The sequence below is a fragment of the Micropterus dolomieu genome, linkage group LG09 (assembly GCF_021292245.1).
Source record: "Micropterus dolomieu isolate WLL.071019.BEF.003 ecotype Adirondacks linkage group LG09, ASM2129224v1, whole genome shotgun sequence".
NCBI classification, from domain to species: domain Eukaryota; kingdom Metazoa; phylum Chordata; class Actinopteri; order Centrarchiformes; family Centrarchidae; genus Micropterus; species Micropterus dolomieu.
Window position 1 is genome coordinate 29,955,343 of NC_060158.1, and position 24,054 is coordinate 29,979,396.

Sequence of the window (24,054 nt, forward strand, 5' to 3'; positions counted from 1 at the left end):
CAGCCTCTTTAGCAATGACCTTTTGTGTCTTGCCCTCCTTGTGCAAGGTGTCAATGGTCGTCTTTTGGACAGCTGTCAAGTCAGCAGTCTTCCCCATGATTGTGTAGCCTACAGAACTAGACTGAGAGACCATTTAAAGGCCTTTGCAGGTGTTTTGAGTTAATTAGCTGATTAGAGTGTGGCACCAGGTGTCTTCAATATTGAACCTTTTCACAATATTCTAATTTTCTGAGATACTGATTTTGGGGTTTTCATTAGTTGTCAGTTATAATCATCACAATTAAAAGGAATGAACACTTGAAATATATCAGTCTGTGTGGAATGAATGTATACACTATACAAGTTTCACTTTTTGAATGGAATTACTGAAATAAATCAACTTTTTGATGATATTCTAATTATATGACCAACATGTATGCATATCAGAACAGGAATGCTGTGATTTTTCAGTTAAAAATGAGGTGTGCATCAAACAGTTACTCATTGAAAAGTCTGTGAAACTTAATGACTACACAATAACTATCCACCTGGAATATTTTATGTGGAAATGAAACAGACCAGAACGTTCCACCAGCACTAAGTCATCCTCAACTAATAATTTTAGAGTTACCATTGAAACCTTCACACATGCATTTAGCATCTTTTAAACAACAGTAAACATACACTGTAAAAAGATGCCTTGTATCTGACTGCTCACACCTGACACTGGCCCAGTGCTTCAGTCAAGGGCAGTTAATTTTTTATTATGCTAACACATGATGATGGAACGCATCCTTCACAGCTGACAGGATTTGCTGTTCCAAACGAAGTGTCATGGAGGTCAAAGATGTTTCTGTATTATTGACTTCTTGCAGGGCAGGAATGAATACCACTCTTACTAAGCCAGTTAGTTAACTACAATTCACCCGACTGCTGTATTGCTTTTATATAAATAATTGTACTGCTTATGATGACTGACTTAGAATATGTGAATTTGCAGACTATACTACAGTGACTGGGTTAGTAACAATATGATATGAATCAGCATATATAGGAGGGAGGTGTCTAATCTTGTGAGCTGGTGATTGAAAACCTAAAGAGATGATCAGAGTCTTCAGGAGAGGGGCAGGTGGGAAACAGCCTCCAGAAGTAGCCATGAAATTGAAATGTGAAGGAGTTTTTGGCAAACCTAAAATGGGGCACAAAATCTTAAAGTTGGCTCATCAGAGACGGTGTTTTTTTTTTTTTGAGGAAGCTCAAAAATTTTGGTTTTTAAAAAAAGCTTTTGTCCAATTCTACGTTTTAAAAGTGTGCTAACTTTCTCTTTCACAGTTTGGTTCAGTAGCCTGATTACTGCTGAAACAAATTCACTAGAGAAAATTGCATCTCAATTGACTGGCTACTCCCTTCGACTTCATCAAAAGCCTGTGATCATTGTTACAGATAACTCTCAAGCAGCAGCTCCCTCTCTGATATTTTTAAAAGACTCTTTTTGTTTTTCTCTGTAGTTTTAGCTAATTTTCCATGCGGAGCTTATTTTAATAGCTATGTTATTAGAGTTGTGTTGCTGTGTTAAATGTTGTCTTGTCCTTGTTGGTTTATAGGGGGAACCGTATTTATCGTAAAATTAAGATAATCACCAAAGATGTTTTTTCATTCATAGATTAAAGAACAAATTTTTATACACTTTAGAAACAGTGTTAAACAGTTATAAGCCATTTCCCCCTGTAAAGAACATTGAAAAGATTCCAGATCTAAGCAGGAACACTGTTCCCTCCCAATAGCGATCCCATGAGCCCCCCACCCCCATTTCCACCATTGCTTGCCCTGTACTATAATAACATCAAGGCAAGTTTATTGTGCAGTTTTTGGGACCACTCTGGTGGTGTTTTAGTTTCATCTGGGTCATCTCTGTGCTGTTATCACACTGAGTTGTACTAATTCAAATTTGCCACCTGATGAACATTGACAAAGCATATGAATCATCAAAGATTTTGAATAGTACGTATTTTCTTTTAGCATTAATATTGCCTTTGACATTGCAGTCAGTATCATAATGTTTACCTATTCATTTAAAACAGGGTTATTTGTTTTGTCATGCATTGTTCAAAGGTGGGGCTCTGATGTTGTATGTACAGAATAGAGCAACAAAGTAAAATGACAGTATGGTAATCAGGATGATAAAGTTACTGTATATGGATTGTGACAAATGAGAGTGGGACGAGAGAAGAGGCTGAATCTCGTGGAGGACAAAGATCCAGATCCAAACATCTGGAGAGAAGCATCCACAGCTGTGCTTAAAAAAGTGTGCCTGTCTTTGGAGTAGATTCAGTGAGCGTGACAGAGGGTGTAGGAACTGTAATGACACTGTGCTCTCTCCTCAGGTGGCAGGGAGGAAAGGGTTTCCTCATGTGATTTATGCACGGCTGTGGCGCTGGCCTGACCTCCACAAAAATGAACTTAAGCATGTCAAGTTCTGCCAATACGCCTTTGACCTGAAGTATGATAATGTGTGTGTCAACCCCTACCATTATGAGAGGGTGGTGTCGCCAGGCATTGGTAAGTCAGCTTCATATTTCAACAACTTGGATTTGGACTTTCACAGGTTTCACAATTTCTGTGCTAAGTTAGTTTAATTTCATTTCTATAAGCAGTCCTTCCAGGTTTTCATGGACCTCTTTATTGATTGTTGTGGTCTAAAATGCATGATTTTGCTGCAGCTTTTCTAAAAAAGGTACGATGAAAGTTGCGATGCCATCGTCTATCGGAAAAAAATCTAAATCTAAAAAATCTAAATTTTTCACATAATACTGCCTTGTAAAAGCAGGTTTTAATAACCACAAACATTATTATGATACATTTTAAATATGCTTTGCACCTTGCTCGGAATTCTCTTTTACCCACACTCAGACACACTGACACACAGGAGGCCTACACCTCAGGTATAATTTCCACTGCGACTTGTAACGTCATAGGCGACCAAGAGTGAAGTCTGTGCGAGTGAACACATGCACATAAGATGACCGCTATCCACCCCCGCGCGCGTGCGCACATGCCCCTGTGCCCCCGATGTCAGCGTCCATCCCAGTGTTTCAATGTAGACATGTTCCGATGGAAATTTTGTAGACATCGCCCAACCCTATTCTTAGGTGTTTTTTGTGATGAAATTGTAGGAACAAGTGAAAACTGCAACAGTAGATGTGATATTATTAACTTTAGAATTACAGTTGAATCATATAACAGTCCTTCCAGGATTTTGCAAACTAAACTCTACCCCTAACCCTGCATATTCAAAACCATGTTTTGCGGTGGTAAAGTGTTTGTCAGTAGACAATTTTCTTTTATGTTCGACCACAGTGCTTGTTAACAAGGTGACATATGACGTTTTGCAGAAACTGCCATGACAGGTTGCGGTGATTGGTCAAAATTGCAAGTTGTGCTGAATTCACGAGGATTTGTTGAATTTGTGTAAATAGTTGAATCTTCAAATACTGGAGGGACTGATTTATATTGTGCTAAATCATAACAGAAGTTATCTAGGGGCACTTTATACATAGAGCAGGTCTAGACCGTACTCTTAATATGCTAGAAGTGTTTAATTTTATCAGAAATATTTGTTAGCATAGCTCAACAAACCTGATACATCTCATCCTGTTGGAGTGAGCATATTACTTCTGTATAATGTCTTGATTTCATGTTCTTTGTGTTTTCTCTGGCAGTTGGTCTCAGCCTTCAAAATACAGGTGAGTTCTCAGCTGCAGTCTGAAAGGAAGAGGTGTGATGCAAATTTGCGACAATCAGCGTTAAGGGGTTAATATCCAGGAATTCACATTATAGACACAGCTACTGACGATCTGTATAAGAATATGGCCACAATATGGCACATTGACCACACATGGTCCAGCCAAGTACTAGGCTTCCTCCTAGTCCTGTTTTCTGCTCAGATGTCAGATGCTGTCATTGCTATATAGAGAACTTGCATGAGGTTAAGGGAGCAAGTAGTGGGCATGTGGGCTGTACAACATAAAACACCAAGTTTGACAGTGTCTTCTAGGGCTGAACTATTAATCGTTTTCAAATTGAAATTTCGATTAAAAGAATGCAATTAGCAGTCTTGAACACTGCCGTTAAAAATGTAGGTTAATTATACAGAGCACCTGACCTGTTTTAAACAGTCATGCTGTTACAAATTAATTTTGTTGTCATCCTTGTGTGACAGACTTGCTCACTAATCACAAGTGCCATGTGCCTCCTGTTATGTTCCTACTCACCAGTCAGAGGGTATGTACATTTTACAACAACAAATGAAACTAGAGGAAAAAGTGGGATAATGGCGTCAGCCAAACCAACACAAGCGCTGTGCCATGGTTTTGTCCGTCTTCTGCCTGGCGTCAACTCACACTGAAGTGTTGTCAGTAGCGGAGCGTTTAGCCTGCCCTACGTAGCAGACATGTTGTTAATTTATCCTTTCTTGAGCCGGTGTTGTTCAGCTCTCTGTATGGTTACATATAGCCCACATGGAGCATTTTAGAATAAGAGTGTTTTGCATGCCTGATTTTACTGACTTGTTCAGATTTGGTTGATTTATTTAGTTGTCCTTGATTTTTGTGCTTCTACCATACATTTTTTGTCTGTTTTAATAGCAAGTTTGCATGTTGCTCTTGTGTAAATAAGCACTCGAGTCTTTCATATAAGTCATGACTGTAGTCTTACTTGGTCGGACCTACTAAGGTCAAGTCTGAACTGAATGCTGTCAGAACATCAAGACTAAGGTTAAATACTATCAAACTTTATGCACAAAGAAAATAACAAACTGTGGTGGAGGAAAAAGGAGATACATAAAATTAAAATCATAGCATGTAGGGAAATGAGAAGTCAACGTTGTTCTATGCTTGTGTCGGATATTATACAATAGGCAGCAGAAAAGAAGGAGGAAGATTTCTTTACTCTCCCCATGGTCATTAATTAAGACTTCAATGGCAAAATATGTTTTAAAATCCATCAGCGATGCATCTTGTGAGAACAGAACACATTATTTTCCATCTCAGTGCTGTACTGCAGCAGGGACAGTTCCCCCCTGTGGGTCAGGCCACAAATAGCCCCAAACATTGTGGCATTATTTAATGGTACTGTCATGTCGAATAAAGTCATTAGAAATATTTACGTAACGGATCCCTACTGCATGTGTTAATGACAATATGCCATCACTGTGAGTGACAGTTGAAGCCAGCAGTCATACATATAACATGTTTGGAAACGGCTAAGCTCAGCAGGGAACTGAATTGCCATTCTAAGCATGTCACCATTTGAATCCAAACAGTTAGGACATTTATTGTGTAGTTGATGAAAATGTTTTTCAAAGTAGGATATGTTCCACCTACTTCCCTATATATCAAAATGTTTGTAATAATAAAGGCTAATCATCAGAAATACATACATGTACCATGATGTCTCTCTCATGATGTTTCACAGTGGCCAACTGGCAGAAGCAACTGATAGCGCTGCATGGCTGTTTTCACTCCAGTCTTAATGGAATGCACAAGTCCTGCACACTAGACTATAAATAACCAACAATGGCCTTTTTTTATTTGACTGTTGGAATGGTAATTGCCTGAACACCAGTGCTATTCAAGGGCCTGCTGTTTGTATTCAAATGCTCTGATTACTTGATTTAGTAAGGATATGTCCCAAATAATATCACTGTCAAGAAGTCTTGCCTTCAGATGCAGTACGCTATAGTGATTGTACAGTGTGGAACACTTAGCTGACCTCCTTCTGCCTTCTGTAGCAGCACCAGGTGGGCTGATCAAAGAGGAATACATCCATGACTGTATACAGATGGACCTCCCACCTGGCATGCCTCTGTCTGACCACCAAGTGGCCCTGAAGCTGCCTCCTCCAGATCACTATGGCCAGCCATTACCTCCCTCACAGCTGTCCTCTGAGCCCCATGGACCCCCACCCGTCACCAGATACACTAACTTGCCTGTCTCACCCAAAGGTCAGTTCATTATCTGATGTCTGTATTCATTATTGAGTGCCTAACTGACTCATTATCTGATGTGCTTATTATGTTTGACCAATGTACATTGTGTGTGCAGGGTCTTAAAAAGTATTAAAAGGTAAAAATTCCATTTTGCAGAAATTAAGGCCCTTAAAAACTTTTTAAAAAGTCATAATCTTTTTTGATAATTTTTTTACGAGGTACTACATTAAAAAAAAATAAATAAATTCAATGTGAAATTTTTGTTTTTCCAAAGAGTTTGAATGCTTAAATTGTGGGTTGACGTATTTATTAATATTGCATAGCCAAAGAAACTAGATAGGCAGAGTGTAGCGATTGTGGAATTTTTCTGTGTTGGCTCAGGGCTCCTCTGTATTTAAAGTATATTTAAAAGTAACTAAAATTATTTACGAGCACAGTGTTTGAGTAAAGACATTATAACCTGACATAATCTTCCACCACCCCGCACCCCCCACTGCTAATTGTTCAAAAGTTAGCACCGGGATTTTATTTTCATAAACAGACCAATCACAGCCTGGATGGGGTGGGACATCCAGTCCTACAGTTTGATGTCCTACAGCAAACTTTCCAAACTTTTGGAACCAGTCCTTCACTTAGAAAACAGTAGGCCTGTACAGGCTGTTATAGGCAACTGAGAAAGTTTTGGTGAATGCCTCAATTTTTAGGTGAGGTTACAACCCATTCACACATAAGATAAGATAAATCTTTATTATCCATTTCTGGAAACTTGTCTTTGGCTTCACCAGGTTCATTTGAAAAACATTAAAAACATTAAAAACATCAAATACACATAACACAGGACACATACAACCTGTACATTTAAACACAAAAACCAATACTAATAGGAGCTTCCATTAGGCCGGTTATGTCTTGTGAATTTATCAAAACAATTGCGCGAGGGATAAAAGAGTTTTAAAAAAGGTTTTTTGTTGCCCTGGGTACCCTATAACGCCTTCCTGAGGGGAGCTTGTCAAATTCAGCAAAAAGGGGGTGTGTAGAATCACCCACAATTTGCTGTGCTTTCTTACTGCAGTGGTATATGCAGCGTATATATCTCACTCTCCCAGCCATATTCACAATCTTAGTCAATTGGGACCTATTCTTAGCCCCAATATTACCATAACATGTTAATATGTTGTACGTGAGAACACTCTCCACTAGACTTGCTGTTCAGCTTCCTTAACAAATACATACGTTGCATAGCCTTTTTATAGATATAGTCAGAGTTTGCTGTAAAATTCAATCTACTATCAAGTAAAGTATTTAAAGTTCTCCACAATGTCAGGACGGTCATTGTTTAGGCAAAGTGGGATGTTATTCCTGGAGATTACCAACTCCTTAGTTTTACTGGTATATATGATTAGAGTTTACTGTTTGAACACTACATTGGCAATACAGATGTGAGTTAATACATTTAAATTTCTTTTTAAAAACTCCACAATGCCCCCTTTAAAGGTCTGTGGCTGATTTAACCAGTTACAGCTCAAAATGGTGCAGTGGTCTGAAAATATATTGAACTAGTCTTTAAAAAGGTCTTAAAAGGTATTGAATTTTACTTCAGGATTCCTGTATATACCCTGATATTGGCGGGGGAGCAGGAGTTAGAGCGGGTCATCCACTAATCAGAAGGTCGCGGTACGATACCCGCCTCTCCGGTCTGCATGTTGAAGTGTCCTTGGGCAAGACACTGAACCCCACGTTGCTGTGTGGTAATGATTAGTTTCTTTCTGATGAGCAGTTGGCACTTTACATGCCATCAGTGTATGAATGTGTGTGAGAGGGGTGAATGTGACATGTAGTGGTCAAATTCTAGTCTTTTTACATTCTTTTGGGAACGTAGCAGATAAATAACTTGTGTGAGCTGGGAGAAATTGCTCACGCTTTTACATTGCAGGTTGTGTACTGAAAACAACATGAGCTGAAAACTTGTGACAGCTGTATCTACTTTATTTGAATGTAGTCAGAGAGTTGAAGTCGGGCCTGATGTGTTGCTCTGCTCTCCTTCCAGTGGCCGGTTCTGGCTCCATGCTACCACTGCAGGGTGGTCACGGCGACACCCGTCTCCAAACTGCATCTCCACACGCGCAAGTCATGACTCCTGCACCACGACCTCCGACCCCAACCCAACCCTCTCCTCAGCAACAGGCTGCCCAGCAGCCCTCGCAGACTCCCCACCCACAGCAAACCTCCCTACCTCCTTCTCACTCGCATGGACAGAACGGATACAGCAGCAATAAACTCTCTCAGAGCCCGGCTGCCTTCCACAGTAAATTCACACATACAGAACATGCATGCATGTGCACTCAGACATACGTGGATATTGTTTAAAATCAATACTTTGTTTTGCTTACCAGAGAATGGGAAGCTTAAACAATTGCCTTTTGAACTAAAAGCATGTATAGGAACACAAATAATGGGATAATAATCACACAGGCAGCATTTATTGCAGAGCTGCAGGGCTGGACTGCATTGCATAGTCTAGATTATTTGTTTTTATGAACAGGGAAAATGAATTAGTGACATAAACCTTTTTTACTAGTGTAAATGTGTTGAGTTATGGGAGAGACATAAACATATTTAAAGATGACAGAGGACATTTCTTTTCTTCCAGCAGTAAGAGCTCATAGGTTAACTGGATTACTCTGGAGGTATCTGCATCTTATAGGCAGTGTTGAGGTGTGATGAAGGATGAGCACCTAAAATTCAATCACCCAATATTCAGTGCCATGTAAAATTGAATCTTGACTTTGTCTCTTTTTTATTAAGTCATCACCATAAAGTACATCAGTACATCAGTAAATCAGGGTTGTGTTTGTCAAGCGTTATTTAGGCTAGGTGGGTGGTGTGCTTTCTTGTGGTCGGAGAATGATAATCATGTATTGAGAGATTTGTAGTTATAGAGACGTAGTCACACTGATCATTCTGTACTTTCCTGTAATTCAGCAGTTTGGACAGGCAGCAGCACAGCCTCCTACACTCCTGTAGGACCCCAACAGAACGGGCGTATTCACCAACAACCTCCCCTGCATCATTCAAACCACCACTGTAAGATATGCTTCAAACGCTGTGTCTCTTCCAAAAAAGAGATTTCACATGTGATTCCTACACAGCTCCTTCTGAAGGGTTCTTTTTGGTATTTGACATCATGCCTTTCATTTTTAGAGGACAGACTTTGATTGTGTACACAGTATAATGTTCTATAATATTAATTTCTAGGCTGTAAAAATGTGGGATTTCTGTGATTTAAATAGGTCCATTCAATTTAATTCCATTCAATTCAGCTTTATTGGCATGAATGTCAAACATCAATATTGCCAAAGGTTAAAATACATTCTATGAGTTGCTCTCTCCCAGGGAAATATGCATTTAAAAGCACAAAGGTCTAATCACGTGTTTGTGTGGGAACAAATGCTAGTACACAAAGTCTAACTATACTTACATGTTGCTCAGGGTACAGGTAGTGTAGTTGTGAAATAATCACACCATTCATCAGTGTACTGCATTGCTAAGAATGATTTCATTCTATTCTTAGTATCAGGAAGCTATCAGTCAGATGAGTGACACTGAGAGCGGCGGATGCTTTTGGTTTAAAGCCACAGACTGTTTAAAAGAGGTGGACGTAGTCACCTGATGGTTTGTGGACCGTTTTGAAGCCTCGAGTTTGAATGCCGCAGTTTGAATGCCGCCATCGTTTTTTTGGAACTAGGCATCGGACGTGACTATATTTGGATGACATGGTGGCGCTAGCAAGCCTGGTTAACAAGGTGCATCCGTAATTCACGTTAGATCTTTTGTAATTGGGATGCTAATTTTGGCTAACAAAAGCTTAAAACTAAGCCTGTAATTACTGAAAAATTACATGCCTGATTCTACATTAACAGCACTGGTTAAATGTATATAGTGCAGTTAATTCCAGTCGCCTCTATCCTGATTGATAGCTCTCCATGGTAGCGACTTGTCAATCACAAGGTAGCCCCACCCTAAAGCACTCTCTGCTTTTTGGTCTATGTTCCTCTAAATGGGACCATAATTTACTAAATTAGCGACCGAGACCATAAACGCATTAGGAAAGTGTTTACTGTAATAAATCAGCTGAGCAGTAGCCTCATTTTCTCATAGATATCTATACAATCGCACTTCTTCTCGCCCCCTGCTGGCAAAGAGAGAGAATGCAGGTTTAAGTTACTTCCGCATTGGCTTCAGTTGTGAAAGCTGGAGGTTGCTGCTTGTTTAAGGCACAATGTGAAGGATTTTAAACATTTCCACAGTTGGTGCCCAATCTGGGGATTGTTTTCTTATCATTTCTTGTGCTGTGCTGTCTGCTACCATGTCTTTTTGATTCTACCATGAGGAGTTATCAAAGTCGGAACTTTTCAATGGCATGTGTCGCACCAAAATGCAAAGATAAGAAAATGCTTTTATAATTCCTAAAGCCTGTGCTTTGTAAATATGCATGCTTCCTCCCACACCACGACCACATTTCCACATCAGGTCCAGCTTTGGTACAGCCCTACAAATAGTCTTATTTGGACTATTAGTGCTTCACACTAATCTTCTCATACCTCTGCTTTTCAGGGTCTCAGCATCATGGCTCAACCTCTTTCCCGCCTTCTGTGTCCAATCATCCAGGTTAGAGATGATTACACTGTCACAATTGATCTTAACCGTGTTGTGCATATCAAGACCTTTAACTGTTCCTGCAGTATGGCTTGCTATACAGTTGCTGACTATTGTTGTAAGAAGAAGTAATCAGAGAATGATCCACTGGGCTTGGTGAGTATGAGGTCTTGTGTTAAGTGTCATAGTGTCATCAGTATTTCCATCCTGCTTGTCTGTGCAGACAGTGAACAGGTGGATGCCAGCAGGTGTAGACAGAATATTTCATTTCTGTAAACATTGGCATGTTAGAACTTATCCACTGTAGGATGTAAGGTTCATGATTAATGCTGCATCAGACCTTTAACCTTTCTGGTATTTTGTTGCAATCAGCCTGAGATCTTACAAACGTACAGTTCTCTTTCCTGAAACAATGTGACTGTAGAGCTCAGAGACACACACGAGTTGATCCTCTGTCAGTATTATCAGGTCAAATGTTGCCTACTCCTACAGTAGAGTGTGTATCAGTTGTATATTATGGCAAGCCAATTTAACATTTATTCTTTAAAACTTATTGTTGCTACTTAAAAGCTTCTAGTACTTATTTGTTAGTTACTGGTAACTATTCCATTAGATACAAGTAACTATTGCTGTTTTACTAGTAACAATTTATTAGATATTAGTACTTGAATTTTAGTTACTAGTAGAGCCAACAGCAGAAAGCTAAATTAGGAAGTGTCAAAGTAAGCAATGTCGCATCCAAACTAATCACGTTGTCAAAGAGACAGCTTTACATGGGGATGTGAATGTATGTTTTCTTTCCACTAGTGTGAAAGAAGATGTTATGGAAGCAAAATAGCCCAAAATCTCAATCTTGACCAGTGCATGATAAAACAATGGTGCCTGCCGTGTCTTGCCTTAAATGCATATTTAATAGGGAGAGATTCACCCTGCACCCTGTTGAATATACTGCATTTGTTTGGGGCATAATGCTGAAAAACAGGCCAGAGTGGTGTCAACTGCCAGTCCATCACAGTGTGCTCTGTTTTCATTGCAGGACCAGAATTTTGGTGCTCTATCTCCTACTTTGAAATGGACGTTCAGGTGGGTGAGATGTTCAAGGTGCCCTCCAGCTGCCCAGTAGTGACCGTGGATGGTTATGTTGACCCTTCGGGAGGCGACCGCTTCTGCCTTGGCCAGCTGAGTAATGTCCACCGCACAGATGCCAGTGAGAGAGCCAGGTGTGTGAATAAAGACAAACATATGAGATGGCATGATAATGACTACAGACAACACATCCTTTTACTGCAATACTGCATAACTGTTAGGATGTGGTGGGTCTTTGGCCTTTTGTCCTGCCTGTAAATACAGGGGAAAATAACAGAACACTCCAGTGTATTTCAATAGAGTAACACTGCAAAAGCTGAGACAGAGTGCATTGTGTCTATTTTCCCCATAAAAGTGTTATTTATTATTTTGTTCTCATAACATTCAGCCTTTTTTCAAATTCTACAACTTTATTCTCAACAGGTCTGATTTCTTTTGTCCTGACTGTGGCCTAAATATGGCACATAGATAGGTCACAGTGTCAGAGATAGGTATTTATTCAGCTCACAGTATGTTTTCAGGTTTTATCCTGTAATGTTGTTGAACTGCATTGCAGTGTCTTTCGGATTTTGGATGGTCCAACCAAACCATCCAACAATATACAGGGTTCCCACTCCCACCTGGAAAACCTGGAAAGCAATTGACCAATTTTCTAGTCATGGAAAACACATGGAAAATGAGAGAAAAGTCAAATGCCTTGGCAAATGTTGTGTAATTATTTTAACATTATATTGCGAATGTCGTGAACACACCCCTGAGTTACATCACATGTTGCATAGGTTGGATGACATTAATTCAAGTGACCGAAACTCTAAATAATGTAAGTTGCATTATCCTCCAAAGGTAAATATTAGTCACTGCTGGCTGCTAACTGTGGTAGTTTTGATTAGGTTTATAGAGTAATAGATATAGATTAACGTTAACATGTTTTAAATGTTAACGGTTTAAGGTTTGTGTTTCAACTCTGGCTAGAAGCATTGGTTTCAAATGTGTTGGTTATTGTTGAGAAAGTTGGATAAGAATGAACAGCAAGCTGGGATCAAAACAATGAATGGGAGCCCAGTAGGGTTGGGCCGATAGACGATCAGCGATGGCTGACAGACATCGCGACATTAAGCAGGCATCGTGATTGTCAGTAGGTTAAATTATTTTTGTTGAGGCTGTTCAGTAATTGGTGTTCAGGCAGCAGTGGCTAAAACATAATTCATAAGAAAAAAGCCAAGCATAGAACACAAAACGCTTTCCCAAAGAAACAAAAAAAAAAATACAAGGGCATTACTTTAAAAAATAATAATATTCAAATATTGTCTGTCATACCAGCTAGATCATCACTGGAAATGTCCTGGAAAAGTCCCGGAAAATGATCTTTAGAAAAGAGTGGGAACCCTGAATATAGCGTATAATATGGATAAACATATTGTGAGCTCTCAGCAACTACAGCTATGGCACATCTATGTCAAAGACTGATCTGTGCCTCACTTTTGAATTCTGAAAATTCGGTTGGACTGGAATGTGACATGTAGTGTAAAGTGCTTCGAGTGGTCAGAAGAATAGAAAGGCGATAAACAAGAACAGTCCATTTACATTTACCATCTAGACCTGCTCTATATGAGTGCAATGAGATCACTTCTGTATAAAGTGATATAAAATTGATTTGAATTGAGTAAAACCGAAAGCCATTATGTAAAAGTACATTACATTAATTTGACCAGTAAGGGACTACAGGCTACACTGGGTAAAAGTGTCCTTCTCTTCCGCACCCACCTGATCAGCACATCTCTATCATCCCTGTCTGAAATCCCCAGGGCTTTTCTTTGTTGTTGTGGCTCCACAGTGGTGAATAGATTGCCCGCTGAAGTCAGGACAGCAGAGTCACTGCACATGGTCCACCACAAGCTAAAAAACCACCTCCACCTCCAATGCTAGCACTTACTAACATCTCATCTCTTTTCAAAAGATAATAGTAATAGTCATGTTTCACAAAGAAGGAGTAGAAGCACAACTGATTGTTTCCCATCTGATTGTCATGGAGTTCCACAAGGATCTGTGCTGGGACCAATCCTGTTCACTTTATAATTGCTTCCTTTAGGCAATATTATCAGGAAACACTCCATAAACCTTCATTGTTATGCAGATGATACTCAATTATATCTATCGATCAAGCTACATGAAACTCATCAGTTAGATAAACTACAAATGTGCCTTCAGGATGTTAAAACCTGGATGGCCTGTAATTTTCTAATGTTAAACTCAGATAAAACTGAAATCATTGTACTGGGGCCCAAGCACCAGTACAATGATCCTTCTTCTCCGTGACGCATTATCTGAAGATATAGTTACTCTGGATGGCATCGCCCTGCCCTTCAGCACCACTGTGAGGAATCTTGGAGTTATCTTTGATCAGGACATGTCGTTTAACTCTCACATTAAGCAAATTTCAAGGAAAGCAAAAATCAGGAACATCCTGTCTAAAAATGATGCAGAAAAACTAGTTCATGCATTTGTTACTTCTAGGCTGGATTACTGCAATTCCCTATTATCAGGCTGTTTGAAAAAGTCCATTAAAGCTGTGTTTCGACCAAAGGAACTATACCCCGAACCTTTGGAGGAACTCGCTGCGTTTCCACCGGAGTCAGGGTCTAAATGTAGTTCTGGGGTCTTCATTTTACCCCCCAAAAAGTCCCTGATCGGGGGGATTTCATCAGTCAGAAAGTTTTTACACAGAGCTGAAGTCGGTCTCCTTCTGTCCAAAACAAGCGGAACAGCTGATTACAGCAGGTAATTAAAGCTTGTTAAGCTTGTTAAACATGGTTCACACAATGTTCCTCTGACGTGACCACAGACGAGTGCTACAGCTGGTCTGCAGCTCTTGTCAGCTGGAATGTTGTAACAATCTTCCAAACGGTCGCAATTTCATTTTTGTGTTGCATTCTCTGTGCTGAAGTTATTTTAAGAACTTTATGGCTTTATCCAATTTTATTAAATTTGTAACAAACTTTATCGTATGTCTCTTAATTATACTTCCACACAAAAAAGCTGTTTTTAATGGTCACGCGAAGCCTATAGTTTGTCATTATATTCCAATCAAATCTGATGTTCATTTATAAATTTTGGTCATGGATAGTGGTTACAAAAAATTATGCCTGTGCACCACTTTGTACGGCGTACAGGCCTACAGCCGGTTACTTTGCCTAACCTTCGCAGGTCTTTAGACCACAGTGGAAACGCACACAACAGTGGACTGAAGGAACCTTTTAGTTCCTTGAAAAGAGATCTAGGGACTTAAAAGTCCCTGGTACTTCTGGTTGAAATGCGGCTTATGACTCTTCAGCTGATCCAGAATGCTGCAGCACGTGTTCTGACAGGAACCAGGAAAAGAGATCATATTTCTCCTGTCTTAGCTTCTCTGCATTTGCTTCCTTCTTCTCACCTACAAAGCTCTAAATGGTCAGGCACCATCTTATCTTAAAGAGCTCAGAATACCTTACTAACCCACCAGAGCACTGCGCTCCCAGAATGCAGGGTTACTTGTGGTTCCTAGAGTCTCCAAAAGTATCAAGCTCCTCTCCTGTGGAACCAGGTTCCAGTTTGGGTTCAGGAGGCAGACACCATCTCCACATTTAAAAGTAGGCTTAAGACTTTCCTCTTTGATAAAGCTTATAGTTAGGACTCGCTCAGGTGAGTTAAACTGCTATAGGCCTAGAATGCCGGGGGATTTCCCATGACGCACTGAGCTCCTCTCTCCTCCTCTTTCTCTCCCTCTGTATGCAACCTCATCCCATTAATGCATGTTACTAACTTGACTTCTTCCCTTTCCCGTAGTCTTGTGCTTTCTCATCCCTCTCCTCTCTCCTCTTATGACTTCCTGCAGGTGTTTCTGGTTCTGGAGCTGTGGTGTCTGGATCTGTGGTTGCGAGTCAGCTGCTGCTACAATTATTGTTACTAGTCCTATTGTTATTATCATCATTAACATTACTATAAATATCTGTACCATTATTCATTCAGTCTACCAGCATTACCTTTACTGTCTATACCTCTGTGTGTACATTGTGTAGGCTGCTAACCCCCATCCCTCTCTCCCTCGTTATGACTATCTCTCTCTCTCGCCCTTTCTCTATCTCCCTCTCTCTCTCTTCCTCACCACCAACCGGTCGAGGCAGATGGCCGCCCACCCTGACCCAAGGTTCTGCTCGAGGTTTCTGCCTCTTAAAAAGGAAGTTTTTCCTTGCCTCTGTCGCCTAGTGCTGCTCTTGGTGGAAACTGTTGGGTTTCTGTAAATAACATCAGAGAGTATGGTCTAGACCTGCTCTTTTATGAGAAGCACTGTGAGATAACTGTTGTTGGGATTTGGTGCTATATAAATAAAATTGAATTGAATTGAATTGTCCTAATGGTTGTTCCTGTGTATTCCAGGTTACACATTGGTAAAGGCGTGCAATTAGAGTGTCGTGGTGAGGGCGATGTGTGGATGCGCTGTATGAGCGACCATGCCGTGTTTGTACAGAGCTACTACCTCGACAGGGAGGCAGGCCGGGCACCAGGCGACGCTGTGCACAAGATCTACCCTGGAGCCTACATCAAGGTATGAATCCAGCTCATACACATGCATCGCATTTTCTTATACATACACACACACACACACACACATATATTCTCTCTTTTTAAAATCTATTTGAGAACACCAGTGAGCGGCACTAGGCTTATATTTTGCAGCTTAAACTTCCTGTCCAGCTGTGGCACGGTGCTGCTGTTTAATGTGCACTGCTTGTGTCCTGGTCAGGTGTTCGACCTGCGGCAGTGCCACAGACAGATGCAGCAGCAGGCAGCCACGGCCCAGGCTGCAGCTGCTGCACAGGCAGCTGCTGTGGCAGGAAATATTCCCGGGCCAGGCAGCGTAGGAGGCATTGCACCTGCAGTTAGTAAGTATGGTTGAGTCTTTATTCATATTAACAATACACAGGGGAAGCCAGTTTAAAATGGAAAATGTACAGTGATGTGCTGAAGGTTCAAGGTAGAATATATTGTCGTTCACTCCTCAGTATGTGTACCCATACCTGGCAATAAAGCTGATTCTGATTCTGAGTATACAGGGGAGCTACGTTGTGAACAGATACAATTAAAAATGAACATTAAAGTGCAAGTGCTGCTGAAGCTTCCTGATCCATAAAGAGAAACTGGTTACTAAAAGAAAAAAAAATGTTTAACATAATCAATAGAAAATGACATAATCACTAAATCATCCCCACTCCCTGGAATGATTAAGAGTTGGTATGCAGCTTCTGCAGTAGTCTTTATCTGAAGTCTGTGTTATATGTTTAGGGATTGGAGCTTGTAAATTTTTTTTCTCTTCCCTCCGCTAATTTCCAGTGGGGGTGGAGGGGAGTCCCCTCTTATTCACGAAAAGACCACAGGCCTCTTACTGTCCAACTAAAGCTCTGAGCTGATCTAAGTCTCCTTCAGTTGTCACCGTGCACACACAGCATTTAAGAATTACAAGCAGTAGCGAGTTTTCAGGGTTCCCACGTGACCTGGAAAAAATGGAAAACCTTGAAAACAGTTGATCAATTTTCCTGTCAAGGCAAACACATGAAAAATAAGAGAAAAGGTAAATTTTTATGTTTACATTATATTGCAGCTGCTTGGTTATGTTGCGGCAGTGTGACACCCGAGAGTCACATCACAAAGTAGCACAGGTTACACATCACAACACATCAAACACCAGCTAAATAATGGCTAACAGTACTTTTTTTAAACTTTGCTAGCATTGTCTCTTCAAACACAATGCTTCGTAAATGGACCGTAACATGACGTGAAACCTTTTAGCCGTAGCTCAGTGGGTGTGATTAGCTTCGTTAGTAAAAGGGCTAACATATGGTGTGATAAACTGATTTATACCACGGTTTGGGTTAATTTCCTGTTGTGACGCTTTCTTTAGATCATTAGTTAATGTTTGATATTTGCACACCTATGAAGTAGTTAAAGTTTTGTGACCGTATTACACTTGCATATCAATACACCAAGTTCGTTGTAAACTAACTGAAATGTGACGTTGTGACAGACGTGAAGAGAGCAACATGTCAACTTGCCAAGCATAGAACACAAAACGCTTTCCAAAAGAAACAAAAAAATACACTGGCAATACTATAAATAAATAATATTATAGATGTGGTATTCTGCTCATTTTCAGGTTCAAAATCTTAATTAGGGGTTGTACCAGAACAAGTTTACATGGTTTAATTTTCAGAAAACACCATATTTTTCTCATACTGCACATTGCTGCAGCTCCTCTTTTCACCCTGTGTGTTGTACGCTCCGCTCTTGAGCTACAGAGTGATGCATCTTACTTGTACAAATCTTTGTTGGGAGTTCCCAGATAAGGACTACTAGCCAATCAGAAGCAGAGAAGGGCAGGTCGTAAGAAACAAGGTAGTGTGATCCAAATTAAAGCCGTGCGACCGTAACCTAGCAGATGGTATAAGTTACTCTCAAGTCCACAACATCATTGTTCCACATCTTACCATTAGGACTAAACGCTGAACTGTTGCCGGTGTTCTGACGATCTATGCTGCCTTGCCGAAAAATGCTACCATAGCGCAAATCGATAAACTCGACTCTACTCGGCCCTGCTCCATTTTCCATTGCAGATAGTACCCAGAGATAGTACGTAGCTGTCGTCATAGCGACGCCACACACAACTGCCGTGAAGTAATGTTCAGTGCGACACCCACACCAGCGATCCACACGGCTTTCTCTTTTTTAAGTTAAAACGTTTCAACATTCCTCAGAATGTAAAGACAGATAAGCGGTATGAAAACCTTCCAGCTGTGTTTTCCTCTGCCGTTGTTGCTGCAGCGGTCTGTGTGACGGCGGGAGCAGAGGGCTCTGTGAGCGGGCGGCTGGCCCCGCAGCCACTTGCGGAGCTCCTCAACTCTGAAAATATTCAAGCACATTTTTGTTCCACCATCACTTCTCGTAAAACTGTCATTATCCGAAATCTACACAGTTGATTTCTCACCTCAAAACTTCTCAGAAGTGGATTTAGTGATGAAATTCCATACGAAAACTGTAAAATATAAAACTGGCGCACGCAATGATGATGTAGTGAATAGTGAATATTCACGAATATATTTTCACGTTACATTTTAGTATCCCTCAGCTCGGTTGGAACCTCGACGGAGGTGAGGCGATATTAAAAAATAGTACCTGGAAGCAGGTACAGGTACAACATTTCTACAATGGAAAACCAAACAAAGGTGAGTCAAGCCAAAGGGCCTCCGCTCAGACTAGCTTGGTTTGAGGGCGTGCCTGACCCCGCTAGCTGCTCGGCAAGCTTTATGACGCATTTTCATTGTGATGTCACAAGTAAAGGAAGTGAAGGGCTGGACTACAAACGAGCTGTTTTCAAGCGGTTCAGAGCAGAGCTTTCTGTGGGAGACGGGAACTCCCTTTGGGCTGGACTTTGGGCTTTTTCACTTTGCAAACCTGTTACATGCACAAAAAAGAGAAATAAGTCAATAAAGGAGAGGGGAAAAGCCACAAAGCAGAATACCACCTCTTTAAAACAGCTTAAGACAAGGCAAGATCAATTTTTTATAATTTCTACGCATGTAATAGATGATTTCATAGATAAATTATAGCCACAGACTGCCCTTCTTTAAAATCAAGACTCTTACAGAGAGGAAAATATTAGTGTATGACATGATCCCAGTCTGTCACACCAGCTAGATCATCACTGAAAATGTCCTGGAAAAGTCCTGGAAAATGGTCTCTAGAAAAGAGTGGGAACCCTGATTTTACTTTTTGGATTTCAGATGAAATACCTGAAAGTGCCGATATCATGGGAATTCATCAGATGTGAAACTTCAACAAGCACGTGTAACTAAATGGTGTTCCACATCTAATAAACATGTTTGACATGTTAGAAATGTACATGTACTTTTTTGTAAGCGGGGGCCAGGTCAACCTTACCGTTACAGTCTAAATGATCCACTATCAGGCGATCAGCTGTTTAACATCAGTCAGTGACAGCGGATGTCTGAAAGAGCCACACTGTGATGCAGAGCGCTGAGTGATTTTTGTTCACTGACAGGTCTGTCTGCAGCAGCGGGGATTGGCGTGGATGACCTGAGGCGACTGTGCATCCTGCGGCTCAGCTTTGTGAAGGGCTGGGGCCCTGACTACCCCCGGCAGAGCATCAAACACACACCCTGCTGGGTGGAGGTTCACCTGCACCGCGCTCTGCAGCTTCTGGATGAGGTGCTGCACACTATGCCTTTGGCAGACCCAGGGCCTGCCAACTGAGGACCAAAACCGCATTCAAATTCCAATCTGGATCCTGTGAAAGTGTGCACACAGACACGCATGTTTGGATATTCTTGCTTCAGGCCAAATGTGCTATACCATTTGATACACAAGCAAATCAATCAATACACACAGTAAACATAAATGACCAACAACACAGTATGCTTGTAACAATCAATACACAGATCACTTATTCTGTCTCACATACACACACAGTGTGACCGCAAGTGCTGATGTCTTTGGGATTGTTCTGTTGCTTTGCTCTCTACAATCTACACTCAAACACTAGGGAGTTGGATCTCTCAAGGTTAAGATTTAGAGTTTGTGTTCTGACCATCTTGTCTCTGTCCTAAAGACATGTGTATGCACAGTAGAAATCCAGGGATGTGATTCTGAAATCCAGTTCTCCTATATGCAGTTTGGATTTCTTCTAATTGTAGGAGCGTTCTGAACATTCATTATGGACACGTACAAATTCTGCGTGATTCAGCTGCAGAGGCAAGGTCTTCAGGAGTCCAAAACACTCTGACAGATAGCTGCACACTCTGGAATATGCTGTCAGTCAATACAAACAGCGTTAGACTTCTCTTTACGTCTTATCAACAACAGTATGGATTAAAGAAACCAGTGTTCTGTCATTACTGTGCTCGTACCGCTCTGTTGATCTAAACTCAAACTGTAAACATTGGTAGCTGGTAAGCCCTCTTATTACGCTCAGCTCAAGCTACATTATTTTTGTACCAAAAGACTAAAACGCCAAAAACATTTAGCTTGAAAGTAGTGTTGTTGTTCTTTGTAATGTATGTAACCAAATTGTTGGTGGAAATCACCAAAGCCAGAATACCTCATAACTACAGTGCAAAGTCACAGTTTAGTTTTCCTCTCTTCATCCCTGACAGGCTGAATCAATCTGTGAGGGCTACCAAACCCAACAGCCCTCTGACACCCTGTTCACTAAGCTTTGTATTTAGTTAGCTTTCTAATGTACCATGCTGTAAGGTGTACTGGAAGCAGGTGTAACAACAGGAAGAGGGTTACGGGGACTTGTAATGTGTTATGACAGAAACCTGTGCATGTGACACCAGCGCCTTTCTGTTCTCTGGTCTGACCGCTAGCCTATCATCTCTTACAGTTTGTTGGAACTCTGGGTTGTTGTTTCCTGTTTGGCAGCAACATGAAGGAGACAGCTTCCTGTCAATGTTTGAATCACCTCCCCTTCTTCTGCAAGTTTCACAAGTTATTTGGTCAACACATTTCTAACTTTAATTTCATTGTTCCTGCATTAAAGGTCCAGTGTGTAATATTTAGGTGGATCTAGTGACAGAAATGCAATATAAGATCCATAACTATGTTTTCAGTGGTGTATAAAGACTTTTTCAATTTCAATTCAATTCAATTCAATTTTATTTATATCAACAACAGTATAACAACAGTTATCTCACAGCGCTTTTCATAAAAGAGCAGGTCTAGACCGTACTCTGTGATGATATTTACAGAAGCCCAACAGTTCCCACCAAGAGCAGCACTAGGTGACAGAGGCAAGGAAAAACTTCCTTTTAAGAGGCAGAAACCTCGAGCAGAACCATGGCTCAGTGTGGGCGGCCATCTGCCTCGACCGGTTGGGGGTGAAGGAGAGGCAAGACCTTACATGTTATGTTTTCATTACCTTAGAATGAACAATTTCTATCTACATACACCGCAGAAACGGACAAACTGCACTATAGAGCGCGTTTCATCACTTCGTTGAATATGTACAAGAAGAGGTAGTAGGAGTAGTAGTTGTCTGGTTTATTAGAAGTAAGAACAGAAGTGAAATTTGGACAAATGGAGGACCACATGTATTATTTAGTGCAAGAGCTGACAGAGTGTGTCGGCCACCGTAGCTTGGAAAGGGAGGGGGGAGCAGTGACTGAGCCATTGGTTGCAATTCGCAACCCTCACCGCTAGATGCCACTAAACCGTATACACTGAACCTTTAAAGAATGGTCAAGACAAGCTTTGAAAGTTTGAAGTCTATCTTATTCAGCATCGAAAGACAGTAAAATAGTAAATAGTAGTAAAATACCCAGTGGGGTTGAAGTTGAACAGGCGGTGCCTCGTGCCGCCTCACAGCCTTCGAGCCTGCCTTTCTGTGTGGACTCTGGGCTTCTACATACTTGTCTCCAAGTACTCTGTTTGGAAGGAATGATTTCAGTGATTGTACACTGTACAACATACATATGAAGAGTACACACCAGACAAATATATGACCATGATTCACACTGAAGGAGGACACACCAGAGTTCAAATAAACTGGCTAGTTGTGAGCTGGACAGCATGTAGAAAGAGATCTGCCCTGCTGTGGTATACACTAGACTTGACTTAACAAAAGGGTACAATATAACGTTAGGTACAGTCTTTGGACATGTGGACCTGTCTGTACTGGGAATATTGTGAATAAATGTACCCACGCTTTATCTGTGGAGCCAGCATTTGTGAGATGAGAAATGTTGTTGTGGTCTGTCAGGAAACTGTTATTTTGATTCTGCTGCTTTACCCAGATCAGCTAATAACAGATGCATATTTGTGATTCGTGCCTTTTGTTGTCAACAGTAGATGCACCAACACTGGACTGTAAGACATTTGTCTTTCTGCACATGACGATTCATGTGGCACATTGTGATTTGGTTTTCAGCTGTTAAAAATCTTATGATGGGATTCTGTGATTCCCTCAGGTATCTGTGTAGCTCACTGAAGATATCACAGTGTGTCAAGCTGGTTTATAGAGATGATTAACAAAGCACTCATCATACCTGAGGAGTATTATTTATTGCCTTAGTCTTTTGTGAGTGTAAAATATGAATGAGTATGCTTGGCACTATTTTAATCTCAGCATGGACAATACAAATAGATGTCATATTTATCTGTTTTCCTCTGCCCATATTCAGGGAAGTACAAGTGTTCAAGCTTTCTGAGATAATGAGCAAACTCATCATCGTCATCATCATCATCCAATCATCATGTCACAGCTGTTGTTCCACTTGGAGTTTTAATCAACAGTTTGAAGCTTGTCAGGGTTACTGCTGTCTGCGGTTTTTATTTGAAGGATCTGTCATTTCCAAGGAGGTTTCCTGTTTTATTTGGGAGAACATTAATTATTCATTGATTATTGGATTATTTGTCCTGTAGACAAATGTCATAATTTCATAATCACTGAACATTGTTTCCCCAATAATTAGGACCAAATCACACAGTTCTGTCCAGGAAACGTCTTGCAAACTCGTTAAATAAAGCATCCCAGTTTTTTCCAGACCCCTCTGGAGTTCAGAACGTTTGATGAAACCGCTGAAACTTGGGAGTTCAGAACGTTTGATGAAACCGCTGAAACTTGGATACTGTCCACAAAGAAGTGTTGTGTGCTCCGCCACAAATCTGTAGTCTGACCTTTGCATCTGAGTCTACACAAACTGTGATTGGTTGATAAATATGATTGGATGTCACATCTGTGGTTTGATGGTATGAATACAGTGTATCAGTATAAAAATCTGTTGCAATAAAAGAAACTTCAAAAATTATTTAAAAAAATCCTGATCATTGCAGTTATTTTAGTCTGCTGAGTGTGTTTTTGCATGGACCAAAGTAAAGCCAGATGACGCTTCCTTTTATAGAAGAGTGTTTGTGTCTTTAACAGTAGCATCACGTATGTGATGGAGAAACTAATTACTACAGAAAACCAAACCTTGTCCAGACTCAAGCTCCTCTGACTCGCTTTTTGACTTCAGTCATATCTCACGCTCTGTGGATGGTTTGCTCAGGCCAGGGGTCGGCAACCTTTACTATCTGAAGAGCCACTTTTGGTCAGAAAGAGAAAAAAAAGACCTGTTTGGAACCGCAAAAGCTATTTTAGCCCTAGGGAAGGCCTCGAGAGCTGCAGGTAGCTGGCCCGTGGCTCAGGCAGACATAATTAAGACAGTAATACTCAGGAATAAGAGTGAGCAGACTCCATCTGCTGGTGAAGACTGTGAGAGGTGGGCGAAATCTATGAACAAATCTAGTAAGTGTGCCTT

General features: G+C 40.8%; 1 protein-coding gene across 4 annotated transcripts in view; it reads left to right on the forward strand.

The window, feature by feature from the left end:
• smad10a (SMAD family member 10a) overlaps positions 1-23,562 on the forward strand; it is a 38,707-nt gene extending 15,145 nt beyond the window's left edge. For 2 of the 4 annotated variants that reach the window (XM_046059437.1, XM_046059438.1), the window contains exons 4-13: positions 2,364-2,538; positions 3,699-3,722; positions 5,768-5,980; positions 8,013-8,270; positions 8,948-9,049; positions 10,580-10,633; positions 11,658-11,841; positions 16,121-16,289; positions 16,488-16,626; positions 19,797-20,163. In XM_046059437.1, the coding sequence (XP_045915393.1) occupies positions 2,364-2,538; positions 3,699-3,722; positions 5,768-5,980; positions 8,013-8,270; positions 8,948-9,049; positions 10,580-10,633; positions 11,658-11,841; positions 16,121-16,289; positions 16,488-16,626; positions 19,797-20,008 (1,530 nt within the window). In that variant the 3' untranslated portion in view covers positions 20,009-20,163. Of the gene's footprint in view, positions 1-2,363; positions 2,539-3,698; positions 3,723-5,767; positions 5,981-8,012; positions 8,271-8,947; positions 9,050-10,579; positions 10,634-11,657; positions 11,842-16,120; positions 16,290-16,487; positions 16,627-19,796; positions 20,164-22,935 lie in introns of those variants that run through there. The other 2 variants (XM_046059440.1, XM_046059439.1) reach the window with 2 other exon arrangements.
• Positions 23,563-24,054: the final 492 nt, after the last annotated feature.